Genomic DNA, 21,691 nt, shown 5'->3' with positions numbered 1-21,691 from the left:
TGATAAGAATGACGTGTTTGTCATAAATTTTCAGTGCTCTGTTCTTTAGAAACAACATATCACAAGTTACGACACAAAACAGCTATATATCCCAATATCAATGGTGTCTGCTGCACCGCGTCAAAAATAGTATACCTGCACGGTGTAATTCTCCCTGGCCCTAAACGGAAGTGGTAGCGGCGATAATTCTGCCGTTAACACATACTCTTAAACAGTGCGTTCTGTACTTCCCTGTAGAACGGTCGTGTTTATCTCACTGAATAATAATCGTACAATAAAAATTATTACTGTCGTACTGTGTCGTATCTTATGTATACCGTCACCGGACTACATATTTAAAAACTGTATGTTGTTGATGCTTTAATTTTTTATTGCAGCCTCCTATATTTTAATCTCTTTTGGCTAAAGAGTAGTGTATTGTTTCGCTGTTACGCCACTCTCGGACGAGGGAATGAAATAACACTTGAGGAAAAACGTTCCACATATTTGCACACTAGGCGATCATCTTTGCTTCGCGTTAGTTGTAGTAAAGTATATCTATGAATCATCTGGTAGTAGCACGTGTTGTGGTGTAAACAGTGACAGAAGCCGAAGATGGAAAATCAGGAAATGGACTTGGATGAACAGGACTCGACAATAACAACAGAAGATGGAAGTCAAAAGAAAAAGAAGGTTTATTTGCCTGGCAAACCACTTAAAGACGGCCAAGAACTGGTGTGTGACGAATCAGCCTATGTTATGTTGCATCAGGCACAAACAGGTGAATTTATATTTATTTCCCAAAACATTCACAGAGGTTTTTGAATTTGAGTATTAAAGAAAATGACAGAGCTCGAGTAATGTGACAGAGGATGTTAAAGTGGAGTAAAAACAGATAGTGGGCGATAAAGGAAAATTAGTTGTAAGATGTTCACTGAATGCTCCCGAATTGCAAGTTCGCAGTAGCCATTAGAATTGTGGGCATAATGTACATTTAACGAAATTCAAAGATTCATTTGTTCTAAAAAGACTCATATGTGATAATTTGAGGACGGTAAAATTATTTATATGGTTAGGCCTAATAACTAAAGTATCGTCCGTATATAAGTTATTCTTAAGTATGTGCTCATGTTTAGTTCTTACTTTTAGAGGACCTGATAGGTCAGTGTTTTCATTCTTTGTGATACAACCGAACTAAGGGAACTATGTACGTGTCATCAAGTTCAGCTCTCTGCTGTTGTGCTCCAGACTATTATCACTGCTATTAGTGTAGTCAGGACCATACCAAACCACACAAAATGACGAAAAAAACAGACAACACAAAATTCCGCGAAGTCCACTAAACACAATATCCTCTGGAATCGGACACTTCCCTTGACCTATATAGCTCAACAGCAACTCCCGATACCCGAACACCCGCAGCCACAACTACACATTGCAATTGAACACTTCCCTTCATCCACATAAGTCAACAGCGACTCCTAATACCAAAAAACCCACAGATATGACCACAAATTGGAATCGAAAACTTCCCTTCAACTACATACTTACAAACCAACACACGATACCAAATCACCAGTACAACAAACTACACAACTCAGAACCACTCCACCAGCCACAACAACACACAACAAATACACTATAAAAAAAGATAAACTACCATGACAAAGTTCCGGCGCTGCAACCTAGGTCAGCCACACACACACACACACACACACACACACACACACACACACACCAACAAAAAAAATACACAACCAAAAGAGAGACCCAACCTCCCCCCTCACCCCAAAATAAAATACCCATAAACAAAAAAGACAAACAAAAAATAAACATCTCAATCACACACTACAACTCAACAAAAACTGCAACAAAATAGATCCTCCACAACGAAATCACAAACCAACACCCCCCCCCCCCCACAAACACTACTAACAACTAAACCACCACCACCACCACCACCACCACCCCTGAGCCGCAGCCGGAAATACAGAAGCGTCCGATCCTACCCGTCGGCTTTGACCCATGACGTCACAAATATGGCGGAAACGACCATAAACGACAATTCCAATATGGCGGATATAAAAACATCGCATACGTATCATAAACACGAAAATACATAGAAAAACAACACACACACAGGTTTCACAAAAAGCCTAATGACTCTAACGGGACAAGCGTGGGAAATTGGGGGTTTTTGGGTGGGGAGAAACTAAATATACACAAATTTAGCCACCGACCGCCATACAAAACCACGCAAAACGACGAAAAAAATCGACATCACAAAACTCACCAAATACCACAAAAAACATTCTTATCTGGAATCAGACACTTCCCTTGACCTATATAGATCTACAGTAGCTCCCGATCCCATAAATTGGGATCGAACACTTCCCTTGACCTATATAGCTCAACAGAATCTCCCGATCCCATCCCCCAATACAAAAATCAAAAAACACCACAAACCATAGCAAACAAACACTTCCCTTAACCTACATACATCTACAGCAGCTCCCGATCCCATAAATTGGGATCGAACACTTCCCTTGACCTATATAGCTCAACAGCAACTCCTGATCCCATCTCCCATTACAAAAATCAACATACTCCACCAAACATTGAGATTGAACACTTCCCTCCAACTATATAGCTCAACAGCAGCTACCAATCCCATAACTTAGGATCGACCACTACCCATGACCTATGAACTCAAACACATCTCCCAATACGAATACCAATACCAACCTTCACAGCCACAAATCTCAATGAAACACTTCCCTATACCCAATACACAACACATACGCCAAAAACAAAAAAAAGGGAACTTACCACAAAAAAGTTCCAGCCCCACAAACTAGATTGGCCACCACAATAACACACAAATGCGCGCGCACACACACACACACACACACACACACACACACACACACACACCAACGAAAAAATACTGAACCAAAAGAAAAACCCAACCCACCCACACCTCAACCCCCTCCCCGCCCCCCCCCCCCACAACCCCAAAATAAAAAACCCACAAACAAAAACCAAATACAACATAAAAAACATCTCAATCACACACTACAACTCAACAAAAACTTCAACAAAATAGATCCTCCACAACTAAAACAAAAAACAAACACACTCCCCCCCCCCCCCCACCTTAACAAACACTATACAACAAAATAAACCACCCACCCCACCCTGAACCACAGCCACCCACCCACCTACTCAGCCCACCCTAACTAACCACTTTCGGCCTATACATTTTACCCACAGCCCTTAAAAAAACCCAAACAATACAATAGCCCTCTGGGACACTCTTCCGCCAACAGTACTCATCTAAATGAGACTGAAGGTTGGAAGAGCACCTCTTCCCCCTCCCAAGAACTGACTTAACCGCCCCCCACATCCCCTCTATTGTGTTAGTACAAGCCACATGTATCAAAGTTATTTTATATGAGTTATAACTTGCGGTGGATCTGTTTTGAAGGATCACATTACAACTCTCTCAAATTCACCGTTTGGAAAAACTTATCAGCACTATCTTGAGATGTTTACGATATTTACTTTAGACTGGTGCATGAAACAGATCTCTCTTCCAAAACAGCAAATAGAGATATGCACTCAGTGTCCTCAAGTTCAGTAAATTGTTCCTATTCTAGTCACAGCTCTGGGGTTGACCGAAGCGTCCAATCCCACCCGTCAGCTTTGACCCGTGACGTAAGGCTGTGGCTTAAACTCTAAACTATGGTTCACTACTAAATGATTAAATCCCCTCTCACCCAACCCCCTATAAGAAGAAAAAGCATCAGAAACTACTGTGGACCCCGGCTCTATATATTCCTCAATTAACCCCACTAATTGAGCCTTCGACCTCCCTTCCACAATCCTAAAAACACATTCGGAACCCTCACCCCCCGGAACAACAGCCCCCCACACCCAAAGACCAGCCACAGACTTCCCCCTCCCATACTTCCTTTTCCCAAACTGTGACTCGTCCACTTCCACAACCACCCCATGCCCCCCCCCCCCCCAACTTACCCCTGTACTTAATAAATTCCGAACACACTTCACGACAAAAGGAATACCAGTCTAAAACAGTCCTCTCACTCACACCAGTCTCATGCGCGCAAAAACTCTGTGTGGATCTATAACAAAAATAATATGTAACAAGCACAATCTCACGCATGCCCAATCTAGACTTCTCGAACCAGGTACCGCGCTGTATGGAACACCATACGTCATCTTTCCTACAGCACCACATGTAACCGTCCCTGGTCTGAGAGGCCGGAACTTTAACCAATTTCATTGGCTCACGGCACAGACCGCACTTTACGACTTCGGCAATTAAGCCAAATAGCTGAAGAAATTTGATCAGCTCTAAAGGTGTCTCGCCCATCATAGCCCTCAACTGAGCACTATTAATCCGGTCTTTCATATCCATTCCTGAACGAAAAACCACAACCGAATACACTTAATAACAAACTCACCTGACGTACAGCAATCATCATTACATTAACCATCACACAAAACCGTTAACTCACTAATACAAATTCCGCTTCAAAACCACGCACGCAGCACTCACCACTGAGCAACAGCGAACTGACCCCAACACACCAAACAAACGAAAACCATGAACACACCACCAGAGGGCACAACAAACAACAACACATCTACAAACACGCCACAATCACAAACCAAACTCCGCGCCGTAATTACGTCACACACCACAACACGCTTACGTCACGGGTCAAAGCCGACGCGTGAGATCGGATGTTTCTGTTGACCCCTACAGCCATCCACCCACACCAACCATCCTAACTTTGGCCTGTAAATCTTAAAAAAAAAAAAAAAAAAAAAAAAAAAAACCACAATAGTCCTCAGGGACGCTCTTCCGCCAACAGTATTAATCTAAATGCCACTGAAGGTTAGAAAAGTGCCTCTTCCCCCTCCCAAGAGCTGACTTAACGGTCCCCCACATCCCCTCTATGGTATTCGTACAAGCCCCCGTCTCATAATTTTTAAACTCTAAACTATGGTTCACTACTAAATGATTGTACCCACTCTCACCCAACCAAGAAGAAAAAGCATCAGAAACTGCAGTAGAACCCGGTTCTATAGACTCAATTAACCCCACTAATTCTCTCTTAGACCACCCCTCCACAACCCTAAAAACACACTCCGAACACCCACCCCTCGGTACAACAGACGCCCCCACACCCAGAGACCAACCACAGACTTACCCCTCCAATACATCCTTGTCCCGAACTGCAACTCGTCCAGCACTACCACAACCTCAGACCCATCCAAGACTGTACTTAATAAACTCTGAACATACTTCACGACAAAACGAAAACCAGTCAAGCACACTCCTCTCACTCACACAAGTCTCATGCGCGCAAAAACTGTGAGAGGATTTATATCAAAAGTAGTACGTCAACAACACAATCTCGCGCATGCCCAACCTAGACTTCCACAACCAGGAACCACGACATATCGAGCGCCATAGGTTATCCCTGCGGCACCGCCACATATAATCGTCCCTGGTCCGAGACGCCGGAACTTTTGCCCATTTCATATCATGCCCACCAACAGCACACTTCACAACCTCTGCCAACAAGCCAAACAGCTGCAGAAATTTTATCAACTCCAACGGACTCACCTGTTAATTTTATCCATCATATCCGTACCTAACAAGAGCAACAACAAATTAATTTACTCAAATTAACACACGACCTACAGCAAACAGCACTACAATAATTTTCACACAAAAACACTAAGTTGTTAACTCACTGAAAATAATTCCTCTCCACACACAGCCAAAACGAGAACCACTCAGAACAAGCAGAAACACCAAACTGAACCCACATCACACAATACAAAACCTCTGAAAACACCACCAGAGGACACCACAAACAGCAACATGACGACACCTACAAACACGCCACACTCACAAACCAAACTTCGCGTCGTCATGACGTCAAACACCGCAACAGCCTTACGTCACGGGTCAAAGCTGACGGGTGGGATCAGACGCTTCGGTCAGTCCCAGAGCTGTGGCTAGAATAGGAACAATTTACTGAACTTGAGGACACTGAGTGCATATCTCTATTTGCTGTTTTGGAAGAGAGATCTGTTTCATGCACCAGTCTAAAGTAAATATCGTAAACATCTCAAGATAGTGCTGATAAGTTTTTCCAAACGGTGAATTTGAGAGAGTTGTAATGTGATCCTTCAAAACAGATCCACTGCAAGTTATAACTCATATAAAATAACTTTGATACATGTGGCTGGGATGGTGTTGCTGGCTAGTACTCATGATGTCGTACATTTGTGCAATTGGTATAAATCACTGTGCAGGTTGGCTCTTTCCTCTGTAACCTGTATAATGTGCCTCTCCTGCATGCACCTGCAGAACAGGTAATACAACAAGCACATTGAGCATGAGAAAGAACTGTGGTTGGCTTGCAGTGTACCCCAGTACTCGATTTGCTGTGTTTGCATAGTTATCATCAAAGTACTGATGTGATGTAGGGGAGGGAGCTCTGGCTATGCCTTATATCAACATGCCACCACAACAAACATTTCAGAAATAATATAGACCAAAATAAATGTCATAATAGTGTTGTTCTATCAAATTTGCACATGTGACACCACATCATTATGTAGTGGGTCAAAGGTGATGTCTGCTATTGGTAGATTCAAAGTACCTATTGATTATTGTTTTGTGGAAGCTGTAGTCGTAGCTGGCGAACTTTATAAAGGCACAGGAGGGAGCAATCAGCATCCCAGGAAGTGTCGCTGTTATGCCACAAACAGTACAGTATTAAGTTTAGTCTGTAATTTCTGTTGAAGCCAACATATGAGGAAGCTATGTTAGGTTAGAATTGAAAGAGTTCTAGAAAACTGTATTTTTGGTAAATCACAATGTAAATCAAAATTTGAGTGTGGATGCTGTGTTCTCTCTCCATTCTCATCACTGTGTAGTGAAATATGCAGGTGTAAATGTGAAAGATGAACCATTGTGTTAAACGGTGATAGCAGAGTCTGTGTTGCCATCAATGAAGTGAAGAAGTGTGGTGTAGACTAAAAGTGCAAAAGCTATGGGTTAATTGAAGCCTTATATATTTCTTTGTCAACTCATAACCAAAGTGTCACTATTCAACCTAAGCCAACCTTTGCCTTGGGCTGGGTGCACATCAGTTTGTCACCACAAGTAGGATTTCCTATTCATTGGCTTTGCTGACTCACAACAAAACTGTCACTATCAGCTTAGTCTAGATTTCATCGTATAATACCGATTATTCCAGAATCATAACCTACATTCCAAAAAATAATATAGGCACAAAACAAATATTGCATGTTCTGATTGTGCAGTTGTGATGTCTCCTATCTCAACATTACATCAAAAATGGCTACTAGTACAATTTGTTTTAAAACTTGTCATTAAATTGGAACTTTTAAGTTTGTGTGTGTGTTTCCGGTGGGGGGGGGGGGGGGGTGGTATCTGGCATTACATGCCAAGGTATTGCAGTTTGATTTAACTTTTTAAGTCATTGTATGTTTGGGCTGGCTGTAAAAGTACGACCAAACATGGTCAAGTATCAATAGGCTCAGTCAATGTAAAGTAGACCATAAGATTTCAGTCAAGGACAGGATCAATTTGTGCCACTGACTGCAATGACCATGAATTGGTTTTTGTTGAGGAAACAATGATCTGTTCAAAATAAATCTGGCATATCATCGAGCTCAGTCTGTTTCTGTAATATAAGCACTCCGTCTTCAGGCCACAAGTGGCCCATCTTGACCATTTGACCGCCGTGTCATCCTCAGCTGAGAATGCGGATAGGAGGGGCGTGTGGTCAGCACACCACTCTCCTAGTTTTCTGTAATATAAGGAAGGTGTTTTCTTCCATCAGCACAATGCAAAACCCTCATTTTAATCAGCAAGGTCTTTGAGATGTTCACCTATTTCTTTTAACAGCACATTTGCCAGATCTCTTCCTCACTGACTATGTAGGATGGCATGTGGTCATGTCTGTTACTGGTAATGTCCCTTCACCAGTTATGACAGCAGGCAAAAGTTGTAAGGGTGACTGTCTCCCAAGATTGATTGTTTGCATGCTTGCAAGATGACAATATAGCTAGAGAGGCTACACAAGATTTTGAAATTGTTAGAGAAAATTTACCCATTGTGACAAATTATCACCGCTTAAGATTGTCATCACCCCCCCCCCCTCCCCCTCCATTTCTACCACCTTGCTGAACATACATACATAACAACGTGCAGTGTAGCAAGTGGTATAGCTATACAGAATACCCAGTTTCAGTCAGACTGTTCTCTTTTCCTCAGACATCACAAAGCTTATTAAAATTTTTTAATAGAATTTGGGTGGCCATCAGATGAGGTTCACTTGAAGTAGTAGCTACATGTATGTAAATACACGACTTTCATGCTTTGCAGTATTTATCTATCGAAAGATGGAGTGCCATATAGTTGATGATCATTGATCTGTTCTTTCAGCTACCTACAGCCTCCCCATCTTAGGCTGTTTTAATGCACACAACTCTTTGTTGAGTATTTCCAAAATTTCTCAGTGAGTGAATCAACTGGAACAAGTGTTATTTTTATTTTAATATCCAGGTTTCCCACTCTTCTTAGCTGAGCACATGGCACCTTATTTGCTATCAGTATATGGCTCCCAGCTTCCTTTTTTTTAGTATCGGAAGGTGCATGATTATTTATGTGGCAGTGAGCACTTTGTAATTGTTCTTTCACTGTAAAACTGTTATTTGAATATTTTTTTTTTAGCAAGCCTTCTGGCATGCACATATACTCATTGTCTCCACCCATGATTACAGAAGTGTCTGATTCCACCCGACTGCTTTGACCCATGGTGTCATCAGCACGGCGGAAATGGCTATTCTAAGCATCTCCAATATGACACCTATGACGTCACTACATACACACGGCAACAAACACAAAAATACATACAAATAAGACAAGTACATCTCCCTCCAAAAATACAATCAAACTAATGGGACAACTGTGGGAAATGGGAGCTTTTAGGATGAGGACAAGCTAAATATAATAGAAAAGAAACACCATGCTTCCAGAACACAAAATTACTAACATTGTGCTACACCAACAAAAATCTGCAGGCATCGGACACCTCCCTTGACCTATATAGGTCAACCACAGGTGACGATACCAAAACACCAATACTTACAACTAAAACTATGAAAATTGGAATCAGACATATCCCTTGACCTATATAGATCAACCACAGATGACAATACCAAAACACCAACACCTAAAACTACAAAAATGGGAATCGGTCATTTCCGGTGACCTATATACCTCAACCACAACCATTGATACCAAAAAACCAACACACACAACTACAAAAAATAAAACCAAAACCACAACCTCAAAAATCCACAAATCAAACATCCCTATATAAATTAAAACACATTCAATACCACCACAAATACAAAAAATATCGCAACTCAAGAACAACAGGAAAAAAAAAAAAAAATTACTTACCACCAGCAAATTTCAACACTGCAAACTAGATCCCCCCCTCCCCTGCACGCACACACATACACACATTAAACATCTTACCACACTACAAACAACAAACCAATAACACCTAACAAAAACGCCAAACACATAATAAAAAAGAAAGTTAACTCATTGAAAAAACTTCCAAACCTCACGTTTGGAATTACAAACACTGCTGCCAATGACTTTACACATCCAACAGCAAAGCTGTAATAAACCCAATACAACACATTATACTCAGCGAGCATTAGCTCGCGCGCGTGCCCCCCCCCCCCCCCCCCCGCCACACACACACACACACACACACACACACACACACACGCACCAGAGGGCACCATGAAACCACAACACCCTTACGTCACGGGTCAAAGCAGACAGGTGGCGCCATGAAACCACAACACCCTTACGTCACGGGTCAAAGCAGACGGGTGGCGCCATGAAACCACAACACCCTTACGTCACAGGTCAAAGCAGATGGGTGGAATTTGATGCTTCCATTGACTCCTCCTCCCTAGCCCCTTTTCTCTCATCTTTGTCTTTAGTAGCTCTTAATCCCTTTGAAACATGTAATCATTTTATTTGAGTCTTCACTTGTGGAAACAAAGCAATGTTACAGAGTAATATCAGGGATCTATAGACACACACAGTGTGTCTTCTCTAGGAGCCATCAGGTGATTTGTCTGTGGTGTTTCAGCAGATATTTGCAATTTTGTTTCTTTCAGTGCATAGTTGCAGTCAGCCCAAACAGATACTGCTCATCACCTCCTTCATGCACTGTTTATTGTGGACGCGAAGCGTCAGTTTATTTCCATTGTGAACAAAATTATTTTTACGGTGAAACTGTACAGTGCGCCTGCAAAGTCTCTCCACAGTGGTGAGCTCCGCGTGTGTCACTTTGCAGGGTGCAGAAGGTTGGCAGCACTTTCATGTCATTGTATAAACTAGGGACTGAGATTTACTGCTTGGGAATGCAGTTATGCTGGGAGATGGGATTCAACATTATTACAATTGTAAGAATGGAATTAATTAATTGTATTAATTATAGTTAAATGCACTGTACTCCCAATAACACAGTAGGTGCTGGAAATGGTTTACTCTTCCTTAAAGGTGTAGTTCAACAAGTTTACAAATAGTTGTGAACACTTTTACCAATGTTTTGTGCGTAATTGAATGCAGATAATGTTATCACTGTCTTCAGTGCATCTATTGTCTTTGGGTTATTTTGATACACAAATGTTTCAGCCACACCCCAGAGGGGTGTTGGGTGGAGACAGATCTGGTGAGTGTAGGGACCAGAGCCCTTTTATAACTACTCCATCTCTAAAGATTTCATCTAAAAGTCGTAGTACTGTGTGCCAGATGAGCAGTAGCATTTTCTTGTTGGAAGATTGAATGAATGATCTCATTTTCATTCATCAGGGCAATAAATGGATAAATTATTTTGTTACAATAGACAGCAGAAGTGATGTAGTATCGAACAGATCAACCCTATAATTCACACTCACTTTATGGCAACCTATATTCCTGCAATAGCATTTCTCTTAAGGCATATGGGTTTTCTGATGACCAAAGTTTGGGAATTAATGTAGCCAGATAGGTGAAACTAAACCTCATAAGTGAAAAAGGTTCGGTCTAAGAGACCAACTCCATGTCTCTTAACAAAACGCTGAAATGCTCACAATACATTATTTGTTTTGCATGGTCCTAAAAATGTGCAGAAAAAAAACTGACTTATTTATTTGTCATCCAGCATTGCAAAACTTTGCTAGTACTCACTGCACAAGACTTATCATAATATTTAGCATTTTAATAGAGCCTGTGACCATATACATGCAAGCCTGATGATCACATTCTTAATGTACTGAATTATTTACAGGTTCCCCTTGTTTAAGCTTTGATATAATAAAAGATGCATTAGGAGACAACAGAGAGAATTTTCCACTGACTGCTTATGCTGTAGCAGGAACACAGTCACCCAAAGTACATACCAATAGCTTAATAGTGATGAAGGTAAGTTAGAAACCATTTAACAACTTTTCTTGAAATTTATGCCTTTAACTGCATTGCATTGCCTTTTTCCCTGTTGCTCTGTGATTCATTTTCCTCCAGTAACCAGTTTCCCTCATCTCTGTATCAGTATTATTAGTTGTCAAGCTGTTTCTTTAATCTCTGTTCTCTCTGCCTTTTCGCACCCACTTACATAAATAATAGGAAACATACCGGTATTGTACTCTGGTTCTTCAAATGAAATATTTTCAAAAATACTTGTGACATAAGCCAGTGATTTTTTGTTGTAAAGTATTCTATTGCAAATTGTGTACTGTCATTCATTTTCAGCTGTCTAATATGCATCAGATAAAACAAGATGAAGAAGATGATGAGAGCAGCGATAGTGATAGTGATGACGATGATGATGATGATAACAGTAAAAAACCTCAGATGAAGTGGTCATTCATACATCACAAAGGTTGTGTAAACAGAGTGCGAGTAAGTAAAACTAGAAGTATGTTAATTGCTTTATTAGTACCAGAGAGAAATTTGAGGTCACAGTTGGAATCACTCAACTTGTTCAAATATCTGGGTGTAACAATTTGGAGTGATAAGAAATGACGACATAAGCTTGGTCATAAATAAAGCGGCTGGCAGACTTTGATTTATTAGTAGGATACTAGGAAAAACTGTCAATCCATAAAGGAGATTAATTACAAAACACTAGTGTGGCACATCTTAGAACATTGCTCAATTGTGAGGTACCCATGCTAAGAAGGAGTAACAGGGAATATTGAACCTGTACAAAGAAGGCCAGTGTTCGGTGCAGCCCTGAGTGTGATACATCATTGTCAGTAGTGTTGTACCAAGGGCGGTGCCATCTCCCTGTCTTGGAGGGCAGCAACCGTGATGGGTGGCGCATGCGCCTTGTACTGACCGGTGGCCTATATAGGACGTCAATTTGCAGCCTGGCATCAGTTCTCAGTGGGACTCATCAGCAGAAGCAGCATTCTCCTGAAGATGGCGACCAGTTAGATCACCAAAATATCGAGTCAAGTTGATTTTGTGATATGCTCTTTCAGATTGGCAATCCTCCATGACAATTTTGTGCACTTTTGCAATGATTTCCATAGTAGTGACACAACTTGGCTAACCAATGCACAGATCATCATCTAAGCTCTGCCGACCAAATTTACATTCATTTGTCCACTTGGCAAGAGTTGAATATGAAGGAGCACAGTCCCCCAGTGTATTCTGGAAATCGGCATGAATCCCTTTGCTTTCATACCTTTCTTTGTGAAGTACTTAATCACTGCTCAAATCTAGATTTTTTTCCATCTTCGCAAATCACTATGTGGGAACAATAACAGAGCCACATCACCGCCACAGCTCTCTTCCAAGAGCACTGATGTGGCACGTGTTTACAGGCAACAGTCCAATGAATATCATGTGAACAACTTGTTGCACTAGCGCTGACCTGTCGTGGTGATTCCAAGAACTTTTCAGACCACCCTCATATTTTGTTCATGGCATTTATTGCCATTGTATCTCCTCTACCTGTGCCCAGTCATTATTTAGAGAATGTTTAATAGTCACCACAGCAAATCCAAAAGCTGAACAATGTTTTCAATAGACTAGATTCTTCACCCAAGTGCTCTCACACACACCATTGCCTTGGACGAAGTAAAAATCATGTCCAAAGTGCGAGAGGAGAAGTTGATAGAAGACAGCAGGGAGTACAGTCTTTGCAACTGTTGGACAACAGTATAGGTCTCACGTGTATACAATCTAGTCACATTAACATGACCACAGCCTGTGTTTGACATCAGCGTGCAGTAACCACTTACAGACAGCAGGTAGCAGCACTAGCAGTGAAGAGTGTAGTAAACATGTCGAGGGGATGCGAAAAACAGTGGAGTCATTGTAATGTGGAAACTGAGTGATTTATCTAAAGTACAAAAGAGTTTGATCATCAGCTTGTGGGCCAAGTGTGGAAGCATTTCCAAAAGATCTAAGTTTGTAAAGTGTTTGCATGCCACTGTAATTGAGTTATACTGAGCATGGTAAAATGGCACTATCCCAAATTGTCACCAAGTTTACAGTACTCCCCTAGCTAACAAACTACCAAGATTTAAGCCCAGTTGAGAATTTGTGGAACCACCTTGTTTGGATATTCTGTAGAGAAAACTAGCACAACTGCCAACAGGGCCACATCTCTATCTATACTTTCCAGAACCTCATTGACTCTTCCTCCGTGTCTCACAGCAGTTCACGTGCAGAAGTATGTTATTCAAGCGTTTGACAGGAGCTCATGTTAATGTGAGAGGACAGTGTGTAATTCCAGTAATTTGATGAATGTCTACACTGGAGAGAATAGAGAGAATCTCTGGTAGAATTGAGTACCATCACAAATGCAGACACGCAGATGACAGGATAGAGTTTACTTAAATTATTACAGAGATTGAATGGTTAATGCATGGCTAAACCAAGTAGAATAGAGAGAATCTATGGTGGAGTGTACCTCACAGAAAATGATGGGTAGATTTAAGGCCAGGCTATACGTTGGCAATGACACTCTCGGTGCTTGAAATGGGATTAGCCAAACTTCAGAAAGCTGCTGGGCTGGGTCTCTGTAGATTTTTTTATGAGCTGAAAAATTTTATAATGGTACCTACTCAGCCCTACGAGGCTCAACGGGGAACTAATTGAGTAATAAATGGTAGCAATGACAAGAAAACTGTTGAAGTGGTGTCAAATCCTAAAGCTGTGCACCAGAGGGAAACCACATTTTGGTTTTTGTACTGCTGTGTTTGCTCCTTTGTTATTGTGATTGAGAAAGTGTATCATTTACTGAAATTAATGTCTGCTAGATGGTAATAGTAATTTGTAATATTTGCGGAATAAATTTACACTCTGCAGGCGAGTGAAATATACTGGCAGATTATACGGTGTGCTGGCTGGGACTGAAACCTGGAACCTTTGTATTTTGCAGATAAGTGCTGTACCAAGTGGGATATGCGAGCACAACTCTTCACTCATCCTTACAGCTTTACTTCTGCCATTATCTTTGAGTTGTACTTCGATAGCACAGTCATTAGAGCCCTTGCACAAGAAAGGCAAATGTCCTACATTTGCGTCTTGGTCTAGCATACAGTTTTAATCTGCCAGGAACTTTCAGTGTGTGATGTAAATATTATTTTACCTAGCACTAATATATAATTATTATATAAGAGTGAGATGTCCTGTGATATGCCTGATATTATGATGCATGCAGGTTTATCATACCACTGTAGATGTGACATAGTTAAGTTATTTTTACACTTTGTACAAGAAGGATGGTATTTATTATCTTTTATTTGCAGGTTTCTACATTTGAAGACCTTGTGCTGACTGCAGCATGGTCAGAACTAGGAAATGTCAGTGTTTGGAACATAACACCACAGTTACGAGAAGTGGATCAGCCACAAAATGACAGTGGTACACTTCCTGGTCAACCACTGTATACATTTACAGGACACCAGTCTGAGGGCTTTGGTTTAGATTGGTCTTCTGTTATGCCAGGTTTGCTATATTAATTTATATTTGTCACTATATCAACTATGAGGGTCACTGCAAAAGTCAAAGCAGGTATTTTTTGTCTCGCAAATGATAATGAATTAAAAAGTTCTGAAATATGCATAATGAGGGTTAGTCCATATGTAAACATGACATGTAGGGAGATGGATGAACACGCACACCACCATAAAGATATAGCACGAGAAAAAAGATGGATCAAAGTTTGTTCTTTAAAATGTGTGTTGCCCTCAATTTCAACAGCACACTGTAGTACGGGGCAGGAACACAGACCTGTGGCATCTTAGAGACCCTCGAAATGGTCTCCTGAGGTATCTGTCACACACTGCCAATGCTGTGGAAGACTCCGAATACCCACGGCCTTACCATGATTGAAACATCGGATCTCATGAATCACTTTTGTGGCTATGTCTTCGTGTGTTCAAAAGCATGTACTGTGCAACAGCACCTTCAGTTTTGGTACGAGGTCATAATGGCGGGGTGATAAGTCTGGCGAATATGGTGGTAGCTCCAGTCTTTTCCATCCTCATTGCGCACATAGCTGCTGTATGTGCTCTCACATTGTCCTGAAGAATTGATGCATCATGTAGATGTTCAGGATGTTTCTCCCAAATAGCCCATCATAGGTGTCATTGCAGGAAAGTGCAACATTAGTGCAGTGCATTAACAGTTTGCCCCTGTGGAATGAAATGGCACAAAATCACTCCTCTAATGTCACAGGCTATGATGACCATTAACTTGACAGGAGAGGGATTGTGACAAAATTTCTGCCTGTGAGGTGAACTTGGATGATCCCATTTTGTGGACTGGCATTTGAGACCCCCTCTGGCCCAATATTCATCTAATTCGACAATTCTCACAAGCATGTTGTCCTCCTCCTCCTCGTAACACATTAGATGCATACGAAAGTTTCTTAAAATGTCCACTTCTCCAGTTCACTTAGAGCATGAGACACTCACTTTGCAGCAACTTTATGCATGTGTACTTGTCACGTAAAATCCTTTAGGTTGTTGGCTTCTCAATCCCAGTATGGTGCTGTAATTCCTGCAGTGTCCATCTTCTGTCATTCTCCAAGCATCGGGTGATCTGGTTACGAACACAGTCCGTACTCTCATTAACAGGCCACCCGGATTGGTGCATGTCGGCCATTGCAGCTCTACCACATTTGAATGCGTCTACCCACTGAGCAGCCATTCGGTATGGTAGAGCAGCATTTCCTACTACTTGCATATCCTCCTCATGGCATTGTCATGCATTCCATCCATGGTGAACTACAACATTTATGTACGAGTGCTGTTCAAGTGGGGTAACATCCATCCTGAATGGCTGCTCAGCTCACGCTGTGATTCTTCTTCACACTTCGTTCTCCTGGAAAGGAGTGCCACCTTGCATCACATCATGTTTGAATTCTTGGGGAGATTGCTGATACCATGGAATGCATTTAGTTTGTAATGTACTATTACAATTGACAGTAATACACGTTTGCAACAACAAACATTTTTTTCGCCTTTTTTCTCACACTGTATCTTTCTGGAAATGTGTGTGTTCATCTATCTCCCAACATGTAATGTTTACATATCAACTAACCTTCCATTTGAAGATTTCAGAATTTTGTAATTCATTACCGTTTTTGACACAAAAGTAGTTGTTATGAATTTTGCAATGATTCTCGTATAAATAAACTTAAATTTTGTGCAGAGGTTGATACACTCCTGGACATAAGTTTCTGATATATGCTTCACACCAATGGGATGGACGGCTGTCAGCTGAAACAGCCATTGGAGGGCATCCTCTAGTGCACTTGCTGCACCTCAGTTGTATTACCGTATTTATGTGAACGTATGCTGCACTTTTTTCCAAAATTTTGGCTTGAAAAATCATGGTATAATTGAGATCTTTCCCCTCGGATCATAACTCCTCAATTTCAAAATGACATGTGGCTTAAAAACTTAATACAGCAGTTGTTCTTAAATAAAGAAAAGTGACTTTGTTTTCCAGAACAGCATCGACTTGTTTGTTCAAACTCTTCACTTTCTAAAGAGCCTCGGTGCAGCAACTGATGTGAGATGGTATTTCAGTATGAATCAGATGGCCTCAGTTGGTTCCGACAGCTGTTTCAGTGTAGCCAACGTAGCCAACTGTAGTTAGCAGATGGTAGTGTGTTCTATGTATGTACATGCTCATAAATAGAAGTAGATGTACATAAAACACAGAGTTCCAAATTACAAAATGTTACATGTATTTGAATTTGATATGGTTTAAAATTGATGATGTGTTCAGTGAAGCTAGCCTTTGCTACAAAATACATAGCAGTTACTGCATAAATCAGATTTATTGTTAAAGGTATTATAAAGCTGTTTTGCTGCTTCTAAAGATGCATACCGTATTTACCCAAGTGTAAGAGGCTTTTGAGAAAAATTTACTTTTAGCATTATTGTGACTAATCTAAATTACATACTGACATATAGTATGTGCCTAAAAGGTTAAGATTATACCTATTCTAAATTTATGCCATTTATTGATCGTCTATATTCTGATAATATAGGGAGAAATAAAATAAACAAAAATAAATTATTTACATTAATTTGCATACTGTTTTCCACATTTTCAACTGCTTGCTGTGGTATCACTATTTTTAATCATTATCCCAATAGCACAGCTGTGAAATTTATATCTTCATTGACACAAACTGATTCTTCCAAATATGTCATGATTTTTTGAGGTTGTGGTTACTGGGGGGCCTGAGAAAACAGCTGTTTCTATCCGAATACATAACAAATTTCGCTCTATACTGACGTGAGAATGTTACAATGTCTCTTGCTGCCAAACATATCATGTGCCCACTGCTCTTTCATTGACTGTGTAGAACCAACAGCTGACATATGTCACAGTGAGTGTTGACTACATTACTGCATGAAACTCCATTGGTGACCATCTACATCTACATTTATACTCCGCAAGCCACCCAACGGTGTGTGGCGGAGGGCACTTTACGTGCCACTGTCATTATCTCCCTTTCCTGTTCCAGTCGCATATGGTTCGCGGGAAGAACGACTGTCTGAAAGCCTCTGTGCACGCTCTAATCTCTCTAATTTTACATTCGTGATCTCCTCGGGAGGTATAAGTAGGGGAAGCAATATATTCGATACCTCATCCAGAAACGCACCCTCTCGAAACCTGGCGAGCAAGCTACACCGCGATGCAGAGCGCCTCTCTTGCAGGGTCTGCCACTTGAGTTTGTTAAACATCTCCGTAACGCTATCACGGTTACCAAATAACCCTGTGACGAAACGCGCCGCTCTTCTTTGGATCTTCTCTATCTCCTCCGTCAACCCGATCTGGTACGGATCCCACACTGATGAGCAATACTCAAGTATAGGTCGAACGAGTGTTTTGTAAGCCACCTCCTTTGTTGATGGACTACATTTTCTAAGGACTCTCCCAATGAATCTCAACCTGGTACCCGCCTTACCAACAATTAATTTTATATGATCATTCCACTTCAAATCGTTCCGCACGCATACTCCCAGATATTTTACAGAAGTAACTGCTACCAGTGTTTGTTCCGCTATCATATAATCATACAATAAAGGATCCTTCTTTCTATGTATTCGCAATACATTACATTTGTCTATGTTAAGGGTCAGTTGCCACTCCCTGCACCAAGTGCCTATCCGCTGCAGATCTTCCTGCATTTCGCTACAATTTTCTAATGCTGCAACTTCTCTGTATACTACAGCATCATCCGCGAAAAGCCGCATGGAACTTCCGACACTATCTACTAGGTCATTTATATATATTGTGAAAAGCAATGGTCCCATAACACTCCCCTGTGGCACGCCAGAGGTTACTTTAACGTCTGTAGATGTCTCTCCATTGAGAACAACATGCTGTGTTCTGTTTGCTAAAAACTCTTCAATCCAGCCACACAGCTGGTCTGATATTCCGTAGGCTCTTACTTTGTTTATCAGGCGACAGTGCGGAACTGTATCGAACGCCTTCCGGAAGTCAAGGAAAATGGCATCTACCTGGGAGCCTGTATCTAATATTTTCTGGGTCTCATGAACAAATAAAGCGAGTTGGGTTTCACACGATCGCTGTTTCCGGAATCCATGTTGATTCCTACATAGTAGATTCTGAGTTTCCAAAAACGACATGATACTCGAGCAAAAGACATGTTCTAAAATTCTACAACAGATCGACGTCAGAGAGATAGGTCTATAGTTTTGCGCATCTGCTCGACGACCCTTCTTGAAGACTGGGACTACCTGTGCTCTTTTCCAATCATTTGGAACCTTCTGTTCCTCTAGAGACTTGCGGTACACGGCTGTTAGAAGGGGGGCAAGTTCTTTTACTGTCTCCTGCAGAAATGAGTGCTATTGTTGGGTATTTGTCCAATTTTAAAGTAAATTCAGTTCCAACTACAGACAGATTCAGGTGAAGTGCAGTTTAAATGTGGTAGATTCTCCTAAAAATGAAAGTATGCAGTATAGATTCCCAAGGTTGGCAGTATGATGTAATTTGCTGCCTGCTCACTACAGTACTCCCCTTCCCACACTTGGTGAGTTCTCAGCCAAGCCAACATCACTGTTCGCCCTCCATCCCTTCCATAGTGCTGTGCTTGAGCAACTATGAAACATGGACTGCAATGTCTTCTAGGATGCAAGTCATATGTAACAACAGAAACTAATACACAAGTAAAAGATGGTAGTCGTGATTTTTTCCAGTCCTTAAACTTGTGCTCATGCCATGATCTACTGATGTCTGTTTGGTACTATCTCCACGATGGGTCTTGCCACTGTAATCTATTCTTATGAGGATAATTAGAGTAATACGATTTATTTTGTTTGTTAGACATTTCATTATGGATTACTTTTGCTTCTTATTTCTTCTGAAAGTCACCATTTTGTTCTAAATCAGATTAGAAGATGGTAACATTATTACCCAGCATTCCAATATGTGAACAGTGACCAAATTTCTCATTTGGAACGTATTTAGTAAGTCATTACAGTTTCTCATTATCAAATAAAATACTGATCTGGGTTCTGAATCGAGTAGCGTTCTTGAAGGTCAGTAAGTCTGCTTTTGAGTGTTACCTTTACTTAAAATGCAACAATAATGTTTGTACACAGTATCTGTACATGTATGAGAAGTGCTATTGGAAACCTGTTCAAATGCAACAGGAATTTGTAAGATGATAGAATTCAGTGCTATTTCTTACTGTTTTTCACAAGACTGTCAAATTGTAAGCAAATTGTAATAGATTGTTATAGTGGCTAGTTCATAGTTTCTCGCGTATCCCTTGCACTAACACCGTGAGAGTCCAATGTCATGTGATTATTCGAGCAATGCCGATACTGCATCGAACGCTTTGTCACATCAGGAAATCTTGAGCCTGTTGAGATGCGAGTACCATTTGCCCATTCCTGCTCTCTCAAATTCTTCAAAATAAATCTGCACATGCTGTCAGTAGCCAAAGATTCATCTGTAAATGTAATACGACCACCTATATATCCTCTAATAACAATGTAAATGTGTTAACCTCAGCAACAATAGTTTACTCTGTGAATATAAGACAACTTTGTTTTTTTTTGGATGATGAATTTGGGAAAACACCTAGCCTTATGATTAGGTAAATATGGTATATTTTACCTCACATATTCTGTTTTATTTTTTGAAAAAATTGTCATTTCTGGCATTTTAGTCTGGTTTCTGTTTGTATGTGGAAATGTTGTTTGCTTCTACATTTTTAATAGTTTGCAAATGTGAATTTTAAATATGTTTAACAAGTGTAAAGTATTTATGAATGCCGTGGCCACAAAAATGAAGAATTGCAATCAAATCTAGAGTAGACAGATGGAGGTAAGATTCACACAACACGGAGTAGATTAACAATAAATTTTTACTGCTTTTGCCAAATTTATTTATTTATTTAGCGTATGGTGCTACACACATGGTTTACACTTATTACGTTATGAAATTATATCATAAAATAAACTATAAAATACATAAGTGAAGGATACATATTCAGATAAAATATAATACATAAACACAATAAAAAGTAACATCACAGCAGATATTTTGCATTAAACAAGTCTTCAAATTCTGACGTCCAAATTGGCAATCCATTCGAGGCAGGGTGGTGTGGCGTTGAAGTAGACAGCCTGACTACCCTGGTAGGCTCTTAATTCACAGTCCTGGGCGATGTGCTGTATTGTTTGATTAGGTGCCCCACAGTCACATCTAGGGCTGGGAAGCGTTCCCCACTTGTGTAGATTGTGTGCACACAGTCCATGTCCTGTTCGGATTCTGTTTAGGCTTTTCCATAGCTGTCGTGGAAGTTCAAAGCCCTTAGGTATCTCTGATGGACAGATAAGTTCATAGAATGAGATTTTCACTCTGCAGCGGAGTGTGCGCTGATATGAAACTTCCTGGCAGATTAAAACTGTGTGCCCGACCGAGCACACTCCGCTGCAGAGTGAAAATCTCATTCTGGAAACATCCCCCAGGCTGTGGCTAAGCCATGTCTCCGCAATATCCTTTCTTTCGGGAGTGCTGGTTCTGCAAGGTTCGCAGGAGAGCTTCTGT

General features: G+C 40.8%; 1 protein-coding gene across 1 annotated transcript in view; it reads left to right on the top strand.

The window, feature by feature from the left end:
* Positions 1-523: 523 nt before the first annotated feature.
* The window catches only part of LOC126175766 (glutamate-rich WD repeat-containing protein 1), an 81,718-nt gene continuing 60,550 nt past the window's right edge, over positions 524-21,691 (top strand). The window contains exons 1-4 of the mRNA XM_049922735.1: positions 524-760; positions 11,418-11,551; positions 11,879-12,028; positions 14,893-15,091. Of these exons, the coding sequence (XP_049778692.1) occupies positions 595-760; positions 11,418-11,551; positions 11,879-12,028; positions 14,893-15,091 (649 nt within the window). The 5' untranslated portion in view covers positions 524-594. The remainder of the gene's footprint in view (positions 761-11,417; positions 11,552-11,878; positions 12,029-14,892; positions 15,092-21,691) is intronic.

Source organism: Schistocerca cancellata, chromosome 3 (assembly GCF_023864275.1).
Source record: "Schistocerca cancellata isolate TAMUIC-IGC-003103 chromosome 3, iqSchCanc2.1, whole genome shotgun sequence".
Classification (NCBI taxonomy): Eukaryota; Metazoa; Arthropoda; class Insecta; order Orthoptera; family Acrididae; genus Schistocerca; species Schistocerca cancellata.
The sequence above is the reverse complement of the archived record's forward strand: the minus strand, read 5'-3'. Positions and strand labels throughout refer to the sequence as shown.